The following is a 19,946-nucleotide window of genomic DNA, read 5'->3' as shown; positions in this document are numbered from 1 at the left end:
AGCCACTTGAGTTGATACATTCTGATGTGTGTGGACCAATGAAGGTTAGGTCACTCGGAGGTGCAGTTTACTTTGTAACCTTTATTGATGACTATTCTAGGAAACTCTGGGTCTACACTTTGAAGCACAAGAGTGATGTGCTTGGTGTGTTTAAAGAGTTTCATGCCCTTGTTGAAAGACAGACAGGAAAGAAATTGAAGTGCATCCGTACTGATAATGGCGGTGAATATTGTGGACCGTTTGATGAGTATTGCAGAAGGTACTGTATCAGGCATCAGAAAACTCCTCCTAAGACTCCTCAGTTAAATGGCTTAGCAGAAAGGATGAACCGAACTATTATGGAGAGGGTCAGATGTATGCTTGATGATGCAAAGTTGCCTAGTTCTTTCTGGGCTGAGGCAGTTTCCACAGCTGTTCATGTTATCAATTTATCTCCCGTTGTTGCTTTGAAATATGAAGTTCCTGATAAAGTTTGGTGTGGAAAGGAAGTTTCTTACGATCACCTTAAAGTCTTCGGTTTTAAGGCATTTGTGCATGTTCCAAGAGATGAGAGATCTAAGTTGGATTCGAAGACTAGAGAGTGCATTTTCATTGGTTATGGGTTTGATGAATTTGGCTACAGGCTGTATGATCCAGTTCAGAAGAAGCTAGTCAGAAGTCGTGATGTAGTGTTCTTTGAAAATCAAACCATTGAGAATATTGACAAAGTGAAAGAGCCAGAATCTCATGCTAGTGGAAGTTTGGTTGACATTGAGCCAGTTTACCACAGAGGTACACATGATGTTGATGAGGTTCAGGAAAATGTTCAGAATGGTGATCTTGTACCAGAATATCAGGATGATGCAGCTAATGTAGATGGTCATGTTGATGATGTTGTGCACCAGGAACAGGAGGTTCCTTCGCAGGTTCCAGTTGATCTTCCGAGAAGGTCTGTTAGGGAGCGGATACCATCTACTCGTTATTCTTCTAGTCAGTATGTGCTTTTGACTGAAGAGGGAGAAAACATGAGTCTTATGAAGAGGCTGTGGAGAGTGAGCAAAAGGGACAATGGCCTGAGGTTCGTTGCTCTATCGCCGAGTTGGTGATTACTTTCACATAGTCGGTAGGGGGAGATTTGTTGGGTCCCTCCTATGTGAATGGAATAAAATAAAATAAATAAAACAAAAACACAATGTAGTGGAAGGAAAAAGGAGCATGACTTTGCAGCAAGTGGAGACATCATGCGCATGTGGACTGCAACTTTCACTGTAGCTCCATTCTCCAATTATTCCCATTTTGTTTTTGTTGTTGTTTTTCGGCAGTAGTGGGCAGCAGCAAGTGTAAAAATATCATTCCCATTCTTCTCTTTTTTCGGCCAGTAGAGAGAAACACAGAGAGGCAGTGAGTTCGGCAGTTCAGCAGAGGAAGAAAAACTCATCTTTCTTCTTCCTCTTCTTTTGGCGTTCGGCGGTTCATCAGCAGAAGGAACAAACTATTTTCTCCTTCATCTTTGGTGTAGTTTTGCCGTGCTATTTTGTCGTGGGTTTGCCTAGCTCTTGGGTATTTTCTTCATCAAATATTTAGAGAGGTCAGCTTATTTATTCCAGGCATCTCTTTGGATAATCTCGTAATATTTCTATTCATTTTTATCCTAGTCTTGGAAATTGAATATTTTGAGTACGAGATATTATTCCTTTTAGCCTGTGAATATTATAAGAATGTATTTGGCCTAGGAGTTGTTGTATTAGATGATTTGTAGATGTTTGGCTCGTGTGGTAGCCTGAAACTTTGTACCCAAGATTTGTGATATAGTGGAATATTTTGTTGTTGGTGGCCCGTGGTTTTTCCCCGTGGTTTTGGGGTTTTCCACGTAAATCTTGTGTTCCTTGTGTTCATATTTATTTTTGGGCTATTGTGTATTATCTCGTATTTGTGTACCGTGTCGGGTCTGTGATTTTGATTGTCACAGGAAGTGGGATTTTTCCCAACANTCTTTTTTCGGCCAGTAGAGAGAAACACAGAGAGGCAGTGAGTTCGGCAGTTCAGCAGAGGAAGAAAAACTCATCTTTCTTCTTCCTCTTCTTTTGGCGTTCGGCGGTTCATCAGCAGAAGGAACAAACTATTTTCTCCTTCATCTTTGGTGTAGTTTTGCCGTGCTATTTTGTCGTGGGTTTGCCTAGCTCTTGGGTATTTTCTTCATCAAATATTTAGAGAGGTCAGCTTATTTATTCCAGGCATCTCTTTGGATAATCTCGTAATATTTCTATTCATTTTTATCCTAGTCTTGGAAATTGAATATTTTGAGTACGAGATATTATTCCTTTTAGCCTGTGAATATTATAAGAATGTATTTGGCCTAGGAGTTGTTGTATTTGATGATTTGTAGATGTTTGGCTCGTGTGGTAGCCTGAAACTTTGTACCCAAGATTTGTGATATAGTGGAATATTTTGTTGTTGGTGGCCCGTGGTTTTTCCCCGCGGTTTTGGGGTTTTCCACGTAAATCTTGTGTTCCTTGTGTTCATATTTATTTTTGGGCTATTGTGTATTATCTCGTATTTGTGTACCGTGTCGGGTCTGTGATTTTGATTGTCACAGGAAGTGGGATTTTTCCCAACATTCATAAACCAGTAGCAGCTCTTCTCCTTTGGCAGAGCATCCTAATAGACGAATGAGATTGCGATGATGGACATTTGTAATAAGCCTAACTTCACTATCAAAGTCTGCCTTTGCTCTACTGGAAATCACCAGTTTCTTTACTGCAACCACATCCCCGTTCTTTAGTGTGCCCTGCAAGATGTTCAGTCATACAAGAATTGTAAGATGAGAAAATAGTAAGATTGACTTCTTATTTAATATGATCTTTCATATATTACTCAATTACCTTGTATACATCACCAAAACCTCCTTCACCCAGTTTATTTTCTTCACTAAATCCTTTGGTTGCAGTTTTCAGATCTTTATATCCGTAGTTCTCTGGACCTCTCAACTGAGTTGCCCCCAATATATCCCCTATAGAAGAACACAGTCCACAAGTTAAAACCAAACAGTGAATTGAAAGTTGTATCACTAAATTAAACCATCTTCAGATAACCTCTTCTTGCTGCCTTGGGCTTTTTTGATTGTTGGTAAAGGAAAAGCGCTGCTAAAACCAAAATGATTCCTACACCACCGGCTACACCCGCAATAATAGCTTTCTTTTTTCCTGATCTCCCTGGAGAAGATATTATATTACCAGTTAGGTGAATACTAATATAATTATTTCATATTTACAGAATGTGCAGGCTAAAAAGGAGTTACGTTTTTAAGAAACATGAAGAGAACAGAACTGATTTTATACCTCCTCCTCCTAGGAATGGTGCTAGGTTAGTTGTCTGGTTATTTGCAAAGATATGTTTGTTTGAGTATCTCAAGAAGCACCCTACGTCAACAGCTCTTCCAGAACCAGATTTTGGTAAACAATTCTGTATGTTACTGTAAGCGATTGCCAAGCATTCCATACAGCCAGTTTGGGTGATTGTTTCAATACATTGTGCCACCGCATAGGCGGTAGCACCACCGCCAGAGATCTCCTGCTTTGCTGCAGCGAAAAAGCCATGAATTCTGGGCGTTGCGAGTACAAGCTCATTTAGTAGTTGTTGTGCTGTGGTATTGAAAACATCTTGATTGTGGGCAGTTCGTTTGCCACAAATTTGACGGTTTCCTTCATCTGTAATCTTATTGTAGAAGTCATTCATCTCGTACCTATACAAAACAAAACAAAATGTTCCAGGTATTGTATTCATCATAACGGGGCCTTATGAGAATTTAGAAATCCGACGTTTTGATAGAGTAAAACATCCTCAATGGAATGATTTTGAATACGATTCATTGCTAAAAAAACCTCTCCTATTTTTGAATTATCGAAGCAAAAACTTTATGTGAGAGTCGAAGCAAAGGGAGAATTGGGAATTTTTCTGATAGGAGATCAAAGCGTTTTTTCTTGAAGATGGAAAATTCGTCCACCGGGTTTGAATGCAAGTGGACAACCTAGTCAAGTTGGTCCGGCTATTGACTTGATAATCACAAAATTACAATTTTGACTACAAGGGGAGTAGCCTATTGGCCCTGGGCAACCTAGGCTGAGTTTACCTGGCTCTGTTTGGCATACCTAGCCTACAAGCTAGCTGAAGTTGAATAAGCTAATTAATTGAAAGGGAAAAGTGTCAAATAAGCCACTGAACTTGTCGTTTTTGTGCAATTGGGCCATTGAACTTAAAAATTGTGCAATTCAACCATCAAACAAGTAAAATTTGTGCAATTAGACCATTTTTACAAAAAATTTTAATTCAATTTGAGTTAAAAACATTTCAATATTGACTCCCAACTAGTATGGTAGAAGAAAATGCCACTCTTATTACATATATGTTAGTAATATAATTGGATTTTATCAAAAATTTTTTGTAAAAGTGGTCCAATTGCACAAATTTTGTTTGTTTGATGGTTGAATTGCACACTTTTTAAGTTCAATAACCTAATTGCACCAAAAAAGATAAGTTCAGTGGCCTATTTGACACTTTTTCCTAATTGAAATTAAGGTGTTTGGAAAAAATTAGTTACAACCAGTGTTGCAAAAATCCAGTCGAGGTTGTAACGTAGCGTAACTCACCTGAGGAAGCAGCCATCAAATATGACACGAGCACCGGTGGCGATGGAGCATTGTCGGGATACTAACACGGCGGCATCGAAACAGGCGACACAGTCAGGCTTGGAGAGGTAGTTTCTACACTGTGCCATTGCATAGATAGGAATATGCTCGGCGGTGGCAAAGCTTTTGTTGCCTCTGGAGAATTGGTTTCTGAGATGAGCGAAGGTGGCGTTGATTTTCCTCACAAAATCTTCAGGTGGATCGCTAGTATTGTACGGGCTGCAACCTTTAGCTAGTTGGTAGGTTTGTGGGTTAGCCAACGCAGGCTCTGATAATGATACCACCATGATCAACACCGCGAACCACCACCACCACCACCTGCCTGAGACTGCCATATATGATCTCTGTAGCCTCAAGGACGAGAAATACACAGACTTCGCTTATAAAAAGATTGAGCATTCACATTGAATAAAATAAAAGTATAATAAAATGGATTTTAAAGACAAATACGATCTAGTGGCCAACAGAGCCTTGGTAAACTCAACCTAGGTTGCCTAACTGGGAGATCATAAGATCGAGTTTTAGTGGATGCGATATTGACTAAGTTGCTCAATTGGTAGATCTTGGGATCGAGCATCAGTAGATGGAGTATTGATTCTATTGACTGAGATCATGCGATCTAATCTCAGTTCGGTATTGACTCTATTGGCTAGGTTGCCCAACTGGGAGATTATGCGATCTAGTCTCAGTGCAGTATTGACTCTATTGACTACTCAAAAAATTTAAAGAAAAAAAAAACAAGGTGGTCCTATATGGATACTCAGTCAATTTTGACTTATTTGATAACTATTTTTGACTTATTTGATAACTATTAGCTATTTTACTTTGTTAAACAACTATTTGGTTAATTTGCTTTTTGTAACAGCTTATTGATCCAAAAAGCTAAAATTCAAAAAGTTGATCAAAACAACTTTTCAATAAGTTTTTTTAAAAAATAAATTATACTCTTAAATATCATTTTGTATATAATTAGCTATCAGCTAATTTATCAAACATATTTCTACAACTAGTTAATGTTATCAACTAGTCAAACTCGCTAACTAGATCCGCTAACAATTATTTGCCAAACACCTCAATATCATTCCAACTATATATGGGTGCCGTGGAATAAATGGCAGACAACCTCGGTCTAGTGGCCAAACGTAGTACCTTGGCCTTTATTTCAACTTAATTCTTCACCAAGAAAAGCTGCAACATCCAATTAGGAAACATATCATTTATCTCCAGGGATGGATACCCCTTGGGGACTGCAACCCCATAGTTTAAATAGCAGCGGAACCCACATTGTCCACCAGCGCCACTGCGAAAGACTTTAAGTTGACCATATTCCCTGAAACAAACTCAAACTTTAATATTGATAAATTAATTATTTTTAGTATCACATCAATTATGTAAACTGCGGTGAGTACTATAATATATATGTGTGCAAGTTATTTGTGTCAGGAAGCAATCTGTTTATACTTGATATCATTAAATGTTGGATTAAAAGGCCAATTAGATTATTATCAATGTCTATACGTTTGTTTTATTTATATCATGATTCATGAGCAAGTGCTTGATTATAAATTATAATCAAGCATGCAGTGCCACAACTGTACGTATAGATAAAAATGCATTAAAAAAATTAGACTCCAAGATTTTAACGTGATTATTGAGTTTTGAGTCTACGAGAACCTAATTAAAAAAAAAAGCTCAACTCACAATGCATTGAGAACAAAACTCCCTTGTATGTATTGCAAAATCTTTCTTGCCTTCCGCTGCAAATCCTATTGGAAAGATGAACTCCCGTTCACAAAAATTGATAATAAATTTTCCCAAGATTAGATTACAATCTCAGTTGTAGTACGCAATGAACTACTGATTAATCATTGTTAGAAACATAGCAATTTGTCCTTTGCATTTCTCAAAGCACATTTGGAGATAGATACATAGTTGTCATATGAAACTCCAGTGGTCTTTTTCTTTGTATGATTGAATATTAAAACTTACCAAGTATAAAAAGAAGTATATAATAAGAAAATTTGGTAGATTCTCCACTTTTATTTTAACTCAATTTTTTAGCACCTTAATATTCGAATTTGAAAATGATTCCTTATTAAAAGATGTATCCACAAAAAAGAAGAAAAAGAAGAAGAAGAAGTTGTGCCGAAAATACCACTGAGTGGTAAAAGTCACATTTATGTTTGATTCATATTACTGAAAATGAACATATTATTTGTTATAAAATAAAAATAACAACAACAACTTGTGGTGGTGGTGGTAGCACTTGTGGTCGTGGGGTGGTGGTGCGGCATTAGTAGTGGTTTTGTGGTGGTTGTAATAATAATACAAAACTAGCTTGAAAAGAGATGAGAAAGAAAATAGATACGGAAAATAAAGAATATAATGTAGAAAAATGTCCATTTTTTGCCAAATTAGATTTTTTTTCCGTTAACCAGAATTAATAATTTTTTTAAACTTTATTTTCCTTGAATACCCAAAGAGGAAAATTTTTTTTTTTTTAAAAAAAGACTTCTAGAAGTCATTTTTTGGGTTTCTAAACGGACCCAGTCTAAACATGCATTGTTTTGATCTAAAATTTTCTAAGTATTACAATTTTAATTTCCTAACTCTTCAACCCCTAATATTACATTTTGATTTAAAAGTATAACATTTTTTCTCAATTTATCCATGATTAATATCTCATAAGTAAATGTTCAACTTCTAAATATTATATTTTGATTTTAAAGTATTACATTTTTCTCAAAAGTACTATACTTATTATTAACTAAAAATTTATTTCTATTAGTATTACATTTTTCAGTATAAATATTATAGGACACTCACTCAATAAAAAAAACAAACCTATTAATTAGAACTTGCCACATGAAGTGATTGTGTTGCAAAGGGTAAATTTAGGAGAACTTAGCATTTTCCTTTTGTAAATATGCATAAAATTTTCAAGATTTATGTTGGGGTGAATTTGCATCATTTAGGATAAAACTCACATTATTTTAGTCTAAATATACTTTGTTTTTACCCAAATATCCATGTATAGATGTGCTTTTGTAAATGCAAAAACTTGTTTGAAACGGATCGGATTAATTAAGATAAAATGTAATACTTATATTAGTAACTATAATACTAATCCGGTGCCAATAATCACCCAAACAATGGATGATGCTAATCCCATACTTGACCGAATGACTTCTCAATACTTATGTTAACATGTTCAAACCTTTGAAGTCTTCGGTAGGGTGAAAAGGATGGAGGTGGATAAGAATCCCAACAGTTGTGACCTCCAAAGATCAGAGTTAATTGTTTACATATATGGATTGTATATATATAATATATATATGGCGTGAACGTGAAGGAAGGGAGATTCGATTTGTACGTGTGTGGATATGCATGCACTAGCTAGTATATATACGTACAAATTAAAATTGGAGCTCATCCTCTACAATATTCCAATTCATCATCGCAACTTTTTCCAACATAAAAGAAGACTGTTTGGCGTTACAGATCCTGCATTCGATCATTGAAAAGATGGTTCAATGAAATAGGCTCTTGTATTATGAGAAATATCAAAGAAAATTCAATTTTTTCATGTCTTGTGTATAGAGGATTCCTACAGATGTGGTGGTGGGGAATGAATGGCAGATATACTTTGCAAGCAAAGACCATTTCAATCTTAGGCAACCCTTAGAAAATAAAATTTTTATTTGGACTTACGTTTTTGGTCTAAAAACGCAAGTCTCAATAGATTTTGTTATTTTTATTCGTGAGACAGTCTCACACAAGTTTTTAGCTATTTTAAATTGCCAGTTTCAATCAAAGTGGGGAGGATGGTGAGAATGGAGACAGAATTTTGGCGAGGAAAAAAAATACCTGAACAACGCAAGAGAAAAAGATAAAGGAAGCTAGGGTTTTTGGGGCTACAAGTTTGCAAAGAAAAAGGTAACTGTGTCACTGTATTTTACAACGATGAAAGAGTACCTAAATATTAAATTCATCAGTTTTCTCTTATACAAACAATTTATGAACTAAATATGATTACATATGTATAATTAAGAGACTGAGTGACTATCTAGTATCATTGAGGGACTAAAATAACCATTCTCCCTCAAAAGAACGTAAGAGTTTGGTTGAGAATTTTCAAGGAGAAACTTAAATGATTTTGAAACGAAAAGTTAGAATTTTTGCAATTTTAGTTTGAAAAGTTGAATGTTCACACTTGTAAATTATATCATCAACTAATGAAAAAAAAATAACAGGATAAACTAACTTGACTTCTCAATATTATCCGTATATTTATTAGAAAAACTGTTCAATGCCTAAATCACATTATAAATGCATAGTCAAATTAAAAATTTAAGTTGATCTAATGGAAAGTCAAGAATCAATGTTGATATTTTGAAATATCAATGTTTATTATAATCCATATATTAGTACTATATTTTTCAACACAAGTATTACATACATTCTTATTTTTTACTCGACCCGTCTCACAGATAAACGTAATTAGTATTACATTTTTCAATATAAAGTATTACATACATTTTTATCTGACTCGACCCATCTTATAGATAACAATATTTAAGATTGAGCATCATAGAACACTCACCCTTCATAAAAAGCCTAGCGGCCTGAGACATCTGAAATTGAAACGGTGGCATGAGAAGCGGATGATGCTGTGGTGGTTGATGCGTCCGTAACTACCTGTACCCTATTCCCCAAATCAGAGATAACGGTAGGCCTGTTTGGTTGGTTTTGAAATATTGGACGATCACTTGAAAGCATGATGACCATTTCCGACATGCTTGGCCTTAGATTGGGAGGTGATTGGGTGCATACCAATGCAATCTCCAAGATTCTCTTCACTTCTTCTGCTGTATAGTCATTGGGGTCTAAAGTGCTATCCACCAGTCGTAGATGTTCCCCGTTCTCGTAAAGTTTCCATGCCTGTATAAAATCATGCATAAGTTAAATATTGAAGAAATCAAGATAAATTTTCAATTCAAACAATCTATTACTTCCTCTGTCCCATTTTACCTGTCCTATTTACTATTCATTGGTCAAACCAACTCTTTCTTCATTATTTATTTTCTTTAGTAACTTTTTTATTATTTTTAAATTTAATTTTTTATGTTTAATAGTACTTTTAATGTAGTTTCTAAATATATAAATTTTATATATTAATGCTAAACTTAATATTATTAAAAATTGGATTAAAAATAACTTCAGTCAAGCCTCGTTAAACGAATCAGACAACCATTTTGGGACGGAGGTAGTATGTTTTAACTAAAAGTATAAATTAATAGTGAGAGGATTCACAAAACGAGAAATTACTTGTTCAAGGAGATACTCAGTGACAGGCTCAACTCGTATGTCACTGCTCCTTCTACCACTAATGATTTCCAGGATGACGATGCCAAAACTGTAGATGTCAACTTTCTCTGATAAGTGGCCATGAAGCGCATATTCTGGCGCTGTATATCCCCTATTGCAATACGAGTAGGCCTAGTTTAGTGGTTAAAAGTATTGATTTCCCTTGATAAGAAAATGTGGAAAAGAATAAGGCTTACAAAGTTCCTGCAAATTTAGTGCTAACATGGCTCTGATTTTCAGGTAAAAGCCTTGCCAGACCAAAATCAGCAATTTTGGGCTGAAAGTCATCATCTAGTAATATATTGCTGGATTTTATGTCTCTGTGTATGATACATACATGGAATTGCTCATGCAGATAGGTAAGACCCGTAGCTGTACCCAATATTATATCAACACGTTGCTTCCAATTCAGCATCCCTCGTTTATCTCCTGTCAATCATAAAAATGGGAATAGTTCATACATCATATCCCAACTCAAAAGTAACCAGATCAGATCATCAAAAGAATAACCATGTTTTAGGAGCACCCACCATATATGTATCTGTCAAGACTGGCATTTGCCATGTATTCATAAACCAATAGCAGCTCTTCTCCTTTGGCAGAACATCCCAATAGGCGAATGAGATTGCGATGATGGACATTTGTAATAAGCCTAACTTCGGTTTCGAAGTCTGTCTTTGCTCTATTGGAAATCATTGCTAGTTTCTTCACCGCAACCACATCCCCGTTCTTTAGTGTGCCCTAAATGTTTAATCATGGCTTTGATTATTAATCATTTCTGAAATTCCTGACAAATAGTAAGATGAGCAAGAAAGGAATTGAAATCGTTGCTAACCTTGTATACATCACCAAAACCTCCTTGGCCGAGTTTATTTTCTGCGCTGAAACCTTTTGTTGCGGCTTTCAAATCTTTATATCTGTAGTTCTCTGGACCTCTCAACTGAGTTGCCCCCAAAATATTGCCTAAACAATTTTAACAAAAGTTGTATCAATAAGATTGGATATGATATGATAATGACTGCAACGTAACTAAACTAAACTAAACTAACTAGCTTCAATTCGATCACCTCTTCTTGCTGCTTTTGTGTTTTTTGATCTTAGATAAAGAAAAATGGCTGCTAATACCAATATGATTCCCACACCACCCACTACACCTGCAATAATAGCTTTCTTTTTTCCTGATGAACTCCCTGGAGAAGATCAATAGATGTTACCAGCACTATAAAAAAAATAATGCACATAGACAACAAAAAAAAAACAACAGTTTTTGACAAATTTTATACCTGTTTCTAGGAAGGCTGCTAGATTAGTTGTCTGGTTACTCGGAAAAAAGCGTTTGTTTGAGTATCTCATGAAGCAACCTGGGGCAATAGCTCTTCCAGCTGCAGATTTTGATAAACAACCCAGTATGTTTCTGTAAGTTATTGTCAAACATGCCTGACACCCAGTGTCGTCGATTGTTTCAATACATTGTGCCACCGCAAAGGCGGAACCACCACTACCACTACCACCACCACCAGAGGCGTCCTTTCTTGCTGCGGCGAAAAGCCCATTAGTTCTGGGGGTTGCAAGTTGAAGCTCATATAGCAGTTGTTTTGCTGTCGTATTGAAAACATATTGGTCGGGGGCAGTTCGTTTACCGCAAATTGGATAGGTCCCGTCACCTGAAATCTGCTCGTAGAAGTACCTGTCCTCGTACCTATACAAAACAGTACAAACTATGTATTCAATGTCTCATACATATGTACCAAAATGGGGGTGAGCCAAATGTGTCAGAGCCTGCTTTATAGTACATGATATTTTTGTACATATATCTATAAATACATTGATTCTATCTCTAGGTATTTTTGGTACAATATCTCTCATTGACTTAGAGCGCAACATTCTTATCAATGGGGTTATTTCGCAATTTTTAAAGAGTTTTGGTATGTGTGATTAGAAAAAAAAATGAGAAAGGAGAAAAAAAAATCTAATATATATATTATATTTCACCCCACCGGAACAAATTCCTGAATACGTCCCTGCTAGCAATAGTTTTAATTGAGAGCAAAATGAATTTTACATGAAATATTTAGCTTCGATTAAAACTAAGGCCAAATAATGTCAAAGCTAATTGGCAACTGTTTTTTGCACGTCTAATAATGCTATGAACAAGTGAATATGGATAACTTTTTGCACGGCGGCGCCGGTGGACATTGTGGTGGGTTCCACTGCTATTTACCCTATGGCACGGCGGCGCTGATCAATGCTAAATATATATCTGCCTGTCGCGAGTAAGCTTTGAACTACCTTGTCAGCATATAGTTAAGGATTGGAACACAATGACCTATATAATATAATTAATACACAACTAAACATTAAAATCTCATAATAACACCAAATAAGAAACTAAAAACATTGATAATGCCAAAAAAAAAAAAATTAAAAAAAATCAAAGCCATCACCATGGGTGGGCAGGGGCTTCGAACCAGTGAAAACCAAGACCGGCCTGCAAGTTGCAGAGGCTTTTGGCCACCCAGTCAATTATCATCTAGAAGATGATGTTTAGTGAAATAGGTTTTTTATTATGAGGGAAATGATACATGGACAAGTTACATGGTCCAAAACCACGTTATTTTGATGTTAAAAAAAAAATTATGTTCTAAGCGCATGTTAGAATAATGAATTGAGATAAGATAATATATTTTATGAATTAAAATAATATACTTTATATGTGTTAGAATAATAAATTTTTTAGGGTAAGATAATATATGTATTTTGTGAGTTAGAATAATAATGTATAATGTATTTTATTATTTGTTAGTATATAATAATGAAATTTTATGTGTTAGTATATAATAATGAAATTTCTAGGATAAGATAATTTATTTTATATAAGTTAGAATAATGTACTTTTATGTGTTAAAATAATCTTATTTTACAAGTTAAAATAATTTACTTAAATATTTTTGAATCATGATTTACACAACTGTGTGGAGCAGATACACACAATAATAATTAGGATACATTCATGTCATTATATTTCACATGGCCAAACTGGGCCAAGGTTTTCTGCCATTTATTCAAGGGTATCCATATAAGTTAGAAATGGTACTGTCCTTGACAATCCATTTTATTTTTTATTTTGTTTTTATAAATCGAAAATATCATTTTTTTTTTCCATACACACATGCGTCAATGTAAGTCTGTATCAAATGATCCTTGGTCCCATGGCCATGGATTATAATAAAAAAAAAATTAAAATAAAAATAAATAAATAAATATAGAATTTGATTCAAATGCGACGTTACTCTCATATGGGGTCATGCAAACTCATCTTAATCACTGGATGCTCTTAGATCAACGATTAAAAATCTGTAAAGATGAGAAAGATACGAATTTGATAATTTCCTACACCATGTATATCTTGGTGGTGCACTAAGTGCTGGGGTGTGGTGCATTTGTGAGTGTTCTATGGTGCACTTTTGAGTGAACACAAATTATTTGTCTGTGGTCGGTGCATTAATTAGAAAAAATTGCAGGGTAAAATTGACAATAATTATAAAAACGATACAAAATTTTTCTTTTTTAAATTTCATCCGAGTGGTACAACTTTTGTGGATTTAAGATTGAAATTGATTCTTAACTTTGTCTGAAGTTTGTTATCATATCATCATCATCTTCCTATATATTTAGTTTTTTATATGCCAATAATTTTGTGTATTATTTCTCCTCCGGGCTTGAGTCAATTAAGTGAACAGTGATCGTATATGGCAGCTGGGTGGCGGTGGTTGGCGGTGGTGATGTTGGTGGTATCATCAATATCAGAACCTGCGTTTTCCAACCCACAAACCAACCTACTGAACAAGGGTTGCGGCCAAAGCAACGTTACCGATACACCAACTAATTATGCGAAGCAACTCAACGCTAGCTTTTCTGATCTCAGAAGCCAGTTATCCAGAAACAACAAAACCTTTGCCACCACTGCCCATCCTATCTACGCATTNGCAGAGGCTTTTGGCCACCCAGTCAATTATCATCTAGAAGATGATGTTTAGTGAAATAGGTTTTTTATTATGAGGGAAATGATACATGGACAAGTTACATGGTCCAAAACCACGTTATTTTGATGTTAAAAAAAAAATTATGTTCTAAGCGCATGTTAGAATAATGAATTGAGATAAGATAATATATTTTATGAATTAAAATAATATACTTTATATGTGTTAGAATAATAAATTTTTTAGGGTAAGATAATATATGTATTTTGTGAGTTAGAATAATAATGTATAATGTATTTTATTATTTGTTAGTATATAATAATGAAATTTTATGTGTTAGTATATAATAATGAAATTTCTAGGATAAGATAATTTATTTTATATAAGTTAGAATAATGTACTTTTATGTGTTAAAATAATCTTATTTTACAAGTTAAAATAATTTACTTAAATATTTTTGAATCATGATTTACACAACTGTGTGGAGCAGATACACACAATAATAATTAGGATACATTCATGTCATTATATTTCACATGGCCAAACTGGGCCAAGGTTTTCTGCCATTTATTCAAGGGTATCCATATAAGTTAGAAATGGTACTGTCCTTGACAATCCATTTTATTTTTTATTTTGTTTTTATAAATCGAAAATATCATTTTTTTTTTCCATACACACATGCGTCAATGTAAGTCTGTATCAAATGATCCTTGGTCCCATGGCCATGGATTATAATAAAAAAAAAATTAAAATAAAAATAAATAAATAAATATAGAATTTGATTCAAATGCGACGTTACTCTCATATGGGGTCATGCAAACTCATCTTAATCACTGGATGCTCTTAGATCAACGATTAAAAATCTGTAAAGATGAGAAAGATACGAATTTGATAATTTCCTACACCATGTATATCTTGGTGGTGCACTAAGTGCTGGGGTGTGGTGCATTTGTGAGTGTTCTATGGTGCACTTTTGAGTGAACACAAATTATTTGTCTGTGGTCGGTGCATTAATTAGAAAAAATTGCAGGGTAAAATTGACAATAATTATAAAAACGATACAAAATTTTTCTTTTTTAAATTTCATCCGAGTGGTACAACTTTTGTGGATTTAAGATTGAAATTGATTCTTAACTTTGTCTGAAGTTTGTTATCATATCATCATCATCTTCCTATATATTTAGTTTTTTATATGCCAATAATTTTGTGTATTATTTCTCCTCCGGGCTTGAGTCAATTAAGTGAACAGTGATCGTATATGGCAGCTGGGTGGCGGTGGTTGGCGGTGGTGATGTTGGTGGTATCATCAATATCAGAACCTGCGTTTTCCAACCCACAAACCAACCTACTGAACAAGGGTTGCGGCCAAAGCAACGTTACCGATACACCAACTAATTATGCGAAGCAACTCAACGCTAGCTTTTCTGATCTCAGAAGCCAGTTATCCAGAAACAACAAAACCTTTGCCACCACTGCCCATCCTATCTACGCATTNCAACAAAACCTTTGCCACCACTGCCCATCCTATCTACGCATTGGCACAGTGTAGAAACTACCTCTCCAAGCCTGACTGTGTGGCCTGTTTCGATGCCGCCGTGTTAGTAGCCCGAAACTGTTACCTCGCCACCGGTGGTCGTGTCATATTTGACGGTTGCTTCCTCAGGTGAGTTAGTTACGTTACAGCTAGGCGAGATTTTTGCAACACTGGTTATAGTTGATACTGTTTTGTAGGTTACAGTCTAGGCGGGATTTTTGCAAGGTTATAGTTGATACTATTTTGTAGGTTACAGTCTAGGCAGGATTTTTGCAACACTGGTTGTACCTGATTCTGTTTTGTACGTACAGGTACGAGTCTACTCTCTTCTACACTGAGGATACAGATGCAGGGAGCCATCCCGTTTGTGGAGCACGAACTGTCCCCAAACAAGATGTTTTCAATTCGACAGCGAAAGAACTACTGAATGATCTCATATTCGCAACGCCCAGAATCAATGGCTTTTTCGTTGCAGCAAAGCGGGTCTCTGCTGCTGGTGGTGCTACCGTCTATGCAGTGGCGCAATGTATTGAAACACTCACCGAAAGCAGCTGTCAGGCATGTTTGGTAATAGCTAACAGTAACATGGTGCGCAATTGTTTGCCAGTTTCTGCAGATGGAAGAGCTGCTGAAGTAGGTTGCTTCTTAAGATACTCAGACACACAATTTTTTGCTGATAATCAGACAACTAACTTAACACCCTTTCTTCAACAAGGTATAAAATCTGTTCTTTTCATGTTTCTTAAGCACTCCTTTTTGCCTAAATATGTACAGAACAGCCTTCACTCTGTATTGCCTGTAATTTTACCATATATATATGCAGATTCTGTAACAGCTTCTCCAGGGAGTTCAGGAAAGAAGAAAGCTATTGGGGGTGTAGTGGGAGGTGTAGGAATCATTTTGGTATTAGCAGCCATTTTCCTTTGGTATAGACAATCAAAAAACCCAAAGGTTTCGAGAAGAGGTGAAACTCAATCGTTTAGTGGCAGTGATCATATAATTTTACCCTTATTCTTTTAGTTGATACAAAGAATTTAATTTTTCACTGTTTGGTTAACTTATGGACTGTCTCCTACCTTCTATAGGCAATATTTTGGGGGCAACTCAGTTCAGAGGTTCAGAGAACTACAGATATAAAGATTTGAAAGCTGCAACAAAGGATTTTAGCGAAGAAAATAAATTGGGGGAAGGAGGTTTTGGTGATGTATACAAGGTGAATACCACTAAAAAGAAGTCATAAATTTCACTATTTCCTCATTCTTTTTCTTGCTCATATTATTACAATTTGTCAGTGAATTGAAGAAACTTCAGAAACAATAACCAATCTCAGTCTTCTATGACTTAATAGGGCACGCTACAGAATGGGAATGTAGTCGCAGTAAAGAAACTAACAATGATTTCCGGTAGAGCAATGGCAGACTTCGAGACAGAAGTTAAGCTTATTACAAATATTCATCATCCCAATCTCATTCGTCTATTGGGATATTCTGGAAACCAAGAAGAGCTGCTACTGGTTTATGAATACATGGCAAATGCCAGCCTTGACAGATACATATATGGTGCCCCTAAAACATATACTGTTATTGTTAGTATTCTCTTGATCTGGCTCTTGTGCTGAGATTTATAAAGTTTTCCCACTTTTAATTTCATGATTGGCAGGAGAGAATAGGGGGAAGCTGAATTGGATGCAACGGGTTGATATAATATTCGGTACAGCTAGGGGTCTTTCCTATCTGCATGAAGTGTGCATTATACACAGAGACATAAAATCCAGCAATATACTACTAGATGATGAATTCCAGCCAAAAATAGCTGATTTTGGTTTGGCAAGGCTTTCACCTAAAAACAAGAGTCATCGTACCACTAAATTTGCAGGGACTTTGTAAGCCTAATAGCCTCATTTCTTTTAATTTCCACATCTTTAATTTCACTGAATTATATTATTATATTGCTTTGTTGCAATAGGGGATATACAGCGCCCGAGTATGCAATTCATGGTCATTTATCAGAGAAAGTTGACATCTACAGCTTTGGCATTGTCATTCTCGAGATCATTAGTGGGCGAAGGAGCAGCGACATACGAGTTGAGCCTGTAACTGAGTATCTCCTTGAACTGGTAATGTCTTGTCTGAAGAGGCTGGTTAATGTTGATATCTTCAACATTGTTTGACTTTTGCATTGCATCATTTTATAAATACAGGCATGGAATCTGTACGAAAATGAGGAACATCTCGAACTAGTGGATAAGAGTTTAGACCCAAATGAGTATAAAGTTGATGAAGTGAAGAGAATGTTGGAGATTGCATTGGTGTGCACACAATCGCCTTCGAATCTAAGACCGAGCATGTCAGAAGTGATGGGCATGCTTTCAAGTATTGATGGCTCAATCATTCAAAGACCCCAAAACAGGCCTACTATTATTACTAATTTCGATAAGAGGGTACCTGCAGTCACTGCAACACCTACTAATGCCACCATTTCACTTTCTGAATTCTCAGGCCGCTAGGCTTTTAGAAACGAAACGAAAATTATATATGGAGATTCTTATGGAATAAAATTTTTGTCATTTGTGCGATTTTATTGATAGATAGTAGTTGAAAATTTTGCTGCTAAACTTGCTGCAAATGTAGTTAAATCCTGGCCACAGAAAGAAGCATTTGAAGGTTACCTTTCTGAGTTCTAAGTATGCAATTCTGGAAAGGATTGCCCTGACAAATTAGATGCCAACAGCACACTCTGGAACTGTTAAGAAGGACCTTGCGGAACTGTTATATCTTATATAGGATTGGAAGAAGAATTCCAGTGGACATTGATGAAATAATATTGGAAAAAGTGTCAAATAGGCCACTGAACTTATCGCTTTTGTGCGATTGGGCCATTGAACTTAAAAAGTGTGCAATTCAACCATCAAACAAGCAAAATTTGTGCAATTGAACCATTTTTACAAAAAATTTCTAGTAAAATCCAATTATATTACTAACATATATGTATTAAGAGTGGCATTTTCTTCTACCATACTAGTTGGGAGTCAATATTGAAATGTTTTTAACTCAAATTGAATTAAAATTTTTTGTAAAAATGGTCCAATTGCACAAATTTTGCTTGTTTGATGGTTGAATTACACACTTTTAAAGTTCAATGGCCCAATTGCACAAAAGCGACAAGTTCAGTGGTCTATTTGACATTTTTTCCAATAATATTCAATCATATCGTGTCCTTTCAAGGGAGTAAAGAAGCCAAAGTCTCCTTACTATTCTCAAGCCTAATCTACGTTGTTATGTACAAACAAGGCTTTAGAAAATATAGCTTTGAATAGTTGGAACTAGTAGAGGTGTTCACGGGTTAGTTCAAGATCGAACCAGTCCTAAATTTTATTGACCCCAAAAAATTGGACAAAATTTTCAGTGAATCATTAATAAAAGACACATTTTAATAGGGGGAATAAAAAATTTAGTCCCTCAATTGGTTCCAATGGTCAATGTTGTCCTTGCTAGTTTTCATTTCAACAAGTTTGATCATAGAATTTTTAAAAATTTTGTCAATTAAATCTTTTTAGTGACTAAATTGACAAAATTTTAAAACTGTGAAAATCACCATATTGATCCCTGAAAGGGTTTAATTGACGATATCGTTTTGTGCTCTTGGTCCACAATGCATCGTGGACTGTGGTCCACGGTATAAGGACAGAAGGAAATACAGTACCATAAAGGAAAATAATAATATTCATTTAAATTACTATAAAAGAAAAAAGTCAAAAAAATCCCTGTCAAATTAAAGGATATCATTCTCTAGTTCGTAATATAAGTCTTTCAAAACTTAAAAAGTTGGTATTACATGCCAAAAAAAAAAAAAAAAAAAATCAGCTGGCATAGTTACTAACGCCAGATTGAACGCCAATTCTGCGCTTACTCTCATAATACAAAAATGCAAGAACCAAATTCATCAAATGTCATCTTCAATTCTAGATGATAATTGACTGGATGGCAAAATTAAAAGCCTTGACAACTGGGTCTTGGTTTTCACTAGTTCCAAGTTCCCCATTGTAATGGTTTGGAATTATTTGGTATTTCAATATTTTGGCTTCCATACTTGGTGTTATTATGATGAGACTTGGAATAATTTGGTATTTCAATATTTTGACTTCCATACTTTGGTGTTATTACGAGACTTGTGCATGTGAGAGGACCATCTCTCACATGAGATCGAGGTGTGGAAAAATCTGGATTGTCCATCTTAGATTGTATCTATTTTTTATTTATTTACATTTTTATTTACATGGGGGTGTTTTGATAATTTTGGTTTGTAGTAATTTAATTTGAAGAATGGGAATAATTATGTGTGGATGTTATGCTTGATTTTAGGAGTTAAATTTATGGTAAATTAAAAGATTTTCTTGTTAAT

General features: G+C 35.2%; 3 protein-coding genes across 3 annotated transcripts in view; 1 reads left to right on the top strand and 2 right to left on the bottom strand.

Moving 5' to 3' along the window:
- LOC116013685 (cold-responsive protein kinase 1-like) overlaps positions 1-5,054 on the bottom strand; it is an 8,288-nt gene extending 3,234 nt beyond the window's left edge. The window contains exons 1-5 of the mRNA XM_031253571.1: positions 4,626-5,054; positions 3,318-3,721; positions 3,072-3,191; positions 2,862-2,989; positions 2,602-2,767 (exon numbers count right to left, since the gene is read on the bottom strand). Coding sequence (XP_031109431.1) covers positions 2,602-2,767; positions 2,862-2,989; positions 3,072-3,191; positions 3,318-3,721; positions 4,626-4,999 — 1,192 coding nt within the window. The 5' untranslated portion in view covers positions 5,000-5,054. The remainder of the gene's footprint in view (positions 1-2,601; positions 2,768-2,861; positions 2,990-3,071; positions 3,192-3,317; positions 3,722-4,625) is intronic.
- Positions 5,055-9,281: 4,227 nt separating this feature from the next.
- LOC116012203 (cold-responsive protein kinase 1-like) lies at positions 9,282-12,561 on the bottom strand. Its single transcript, XM_031251689.1, has 8 exons — positions 12,476-12,561; positions 11,315-11,730; positions 11,099-11,221; positions 10,867-10,994; positions 10,562-10,772; positions 10,229-10,460; positions 9,993-10,143; positions 9,282-9,605 (listed from the first exon to the last, which is right to left on the bottom strand). Exons 1-8 carry the CDS (start codon positions 12,559-12,561, stop codon positions 9,282-9,284), a joined length of 1,671 nt encoding a protein of 556 aa, XP_031107549.1.
- Positions 12,562-13,709: 1,148 nt separating this feature from the next.
- On the top strand, positions 13,710-18,073 carry LOC116013852 (cysteine-rich receptor-like protein kinase 2). The gene is made up of 9 exons (XM_031253804.1): positions 13,710-14,013; positions 15,525-15,674; positions 15,857-16,260; positions 16,369-16,509; positions 16,631-16,758; positions 16,894-17,104; positions 17,205-17,427; positions 17,511-17,661; positions 17,746-18,073. The coding sequence occupies exons 1-9, from the start codon at positions 13,781-13,783 to the stop codon at positions 18,049-18,051; spliced, it is 1,947 nt and encodes a 648-aa protein (XP_031109664.1). The 5' UTR covers positions 13,710-13,780; the 3' UTR covers positions 18,052-18,073.
- Positions 18,074-19,946: the final 1,873 nt, after the last annotated feature.

Source organism: Ipomoea triloba, chromosome 3 (genome assembly GCF_003576645.1).
Source record: "Ipomoea triloba cultivar NCNSP0323 chromosome 3, ASM357664v1".
Taxonomy (NCBI): Eukaryota; Viridiplantae; Streptophyta; class Magnoliopsida; order Solanales; family Convolvulaceae; genus Ipomoea; species Ipomoea triloba.
This window is presented reverse-complemented; position numbering and strand designations above follow the sequence as displayed.

Bases quoted from the DNA above. Each gene is read 5' to 3' on its own strand.
- LOC116012203 (XM_031251689.1), bottom strand. From the start codon at position 12,561: ATGATAATTGACTGGGTGGCCAAAAGCCTCTGCAACTTGCAGGCCGGT. The intron at 10,995-11,098 runs GTGATCGAATTG...AAAATTGTTTAG, and splicing joins CACAAAAGCAGCAAGAAGAG to GCAATATTTTGGGGGCAACT. The intron at 10,144-10,228 runs GTAAGCCTTATT...GTATTGCAATAG, and splicing joins ACTAAATTTGCAGGAACTTT to GGGATATACAGCGCCAGAAT.
- LOC116013852 (XM_031253804.1), top strand. From the start codon at position 13,781: ATGGCAGCTGGGTGGCGGTGGTTGGCGGTGGTGATGTTGGTGGTATCA. The intron at 17,105-17,204 runs GTGCCCCTAAAA...CATGATTGGCAG, and splicing joins CCTTGACAGATACATATATG to GAGAGAATAGGGGGAAGCTG. The intron at 17,428-17,510 runs GTAAGCCTAATA...TTGTTGCAATAG, and splicing joins ACTAAATTTGCAGGGACTTT to GGGATATACAGCGCCCGAGT.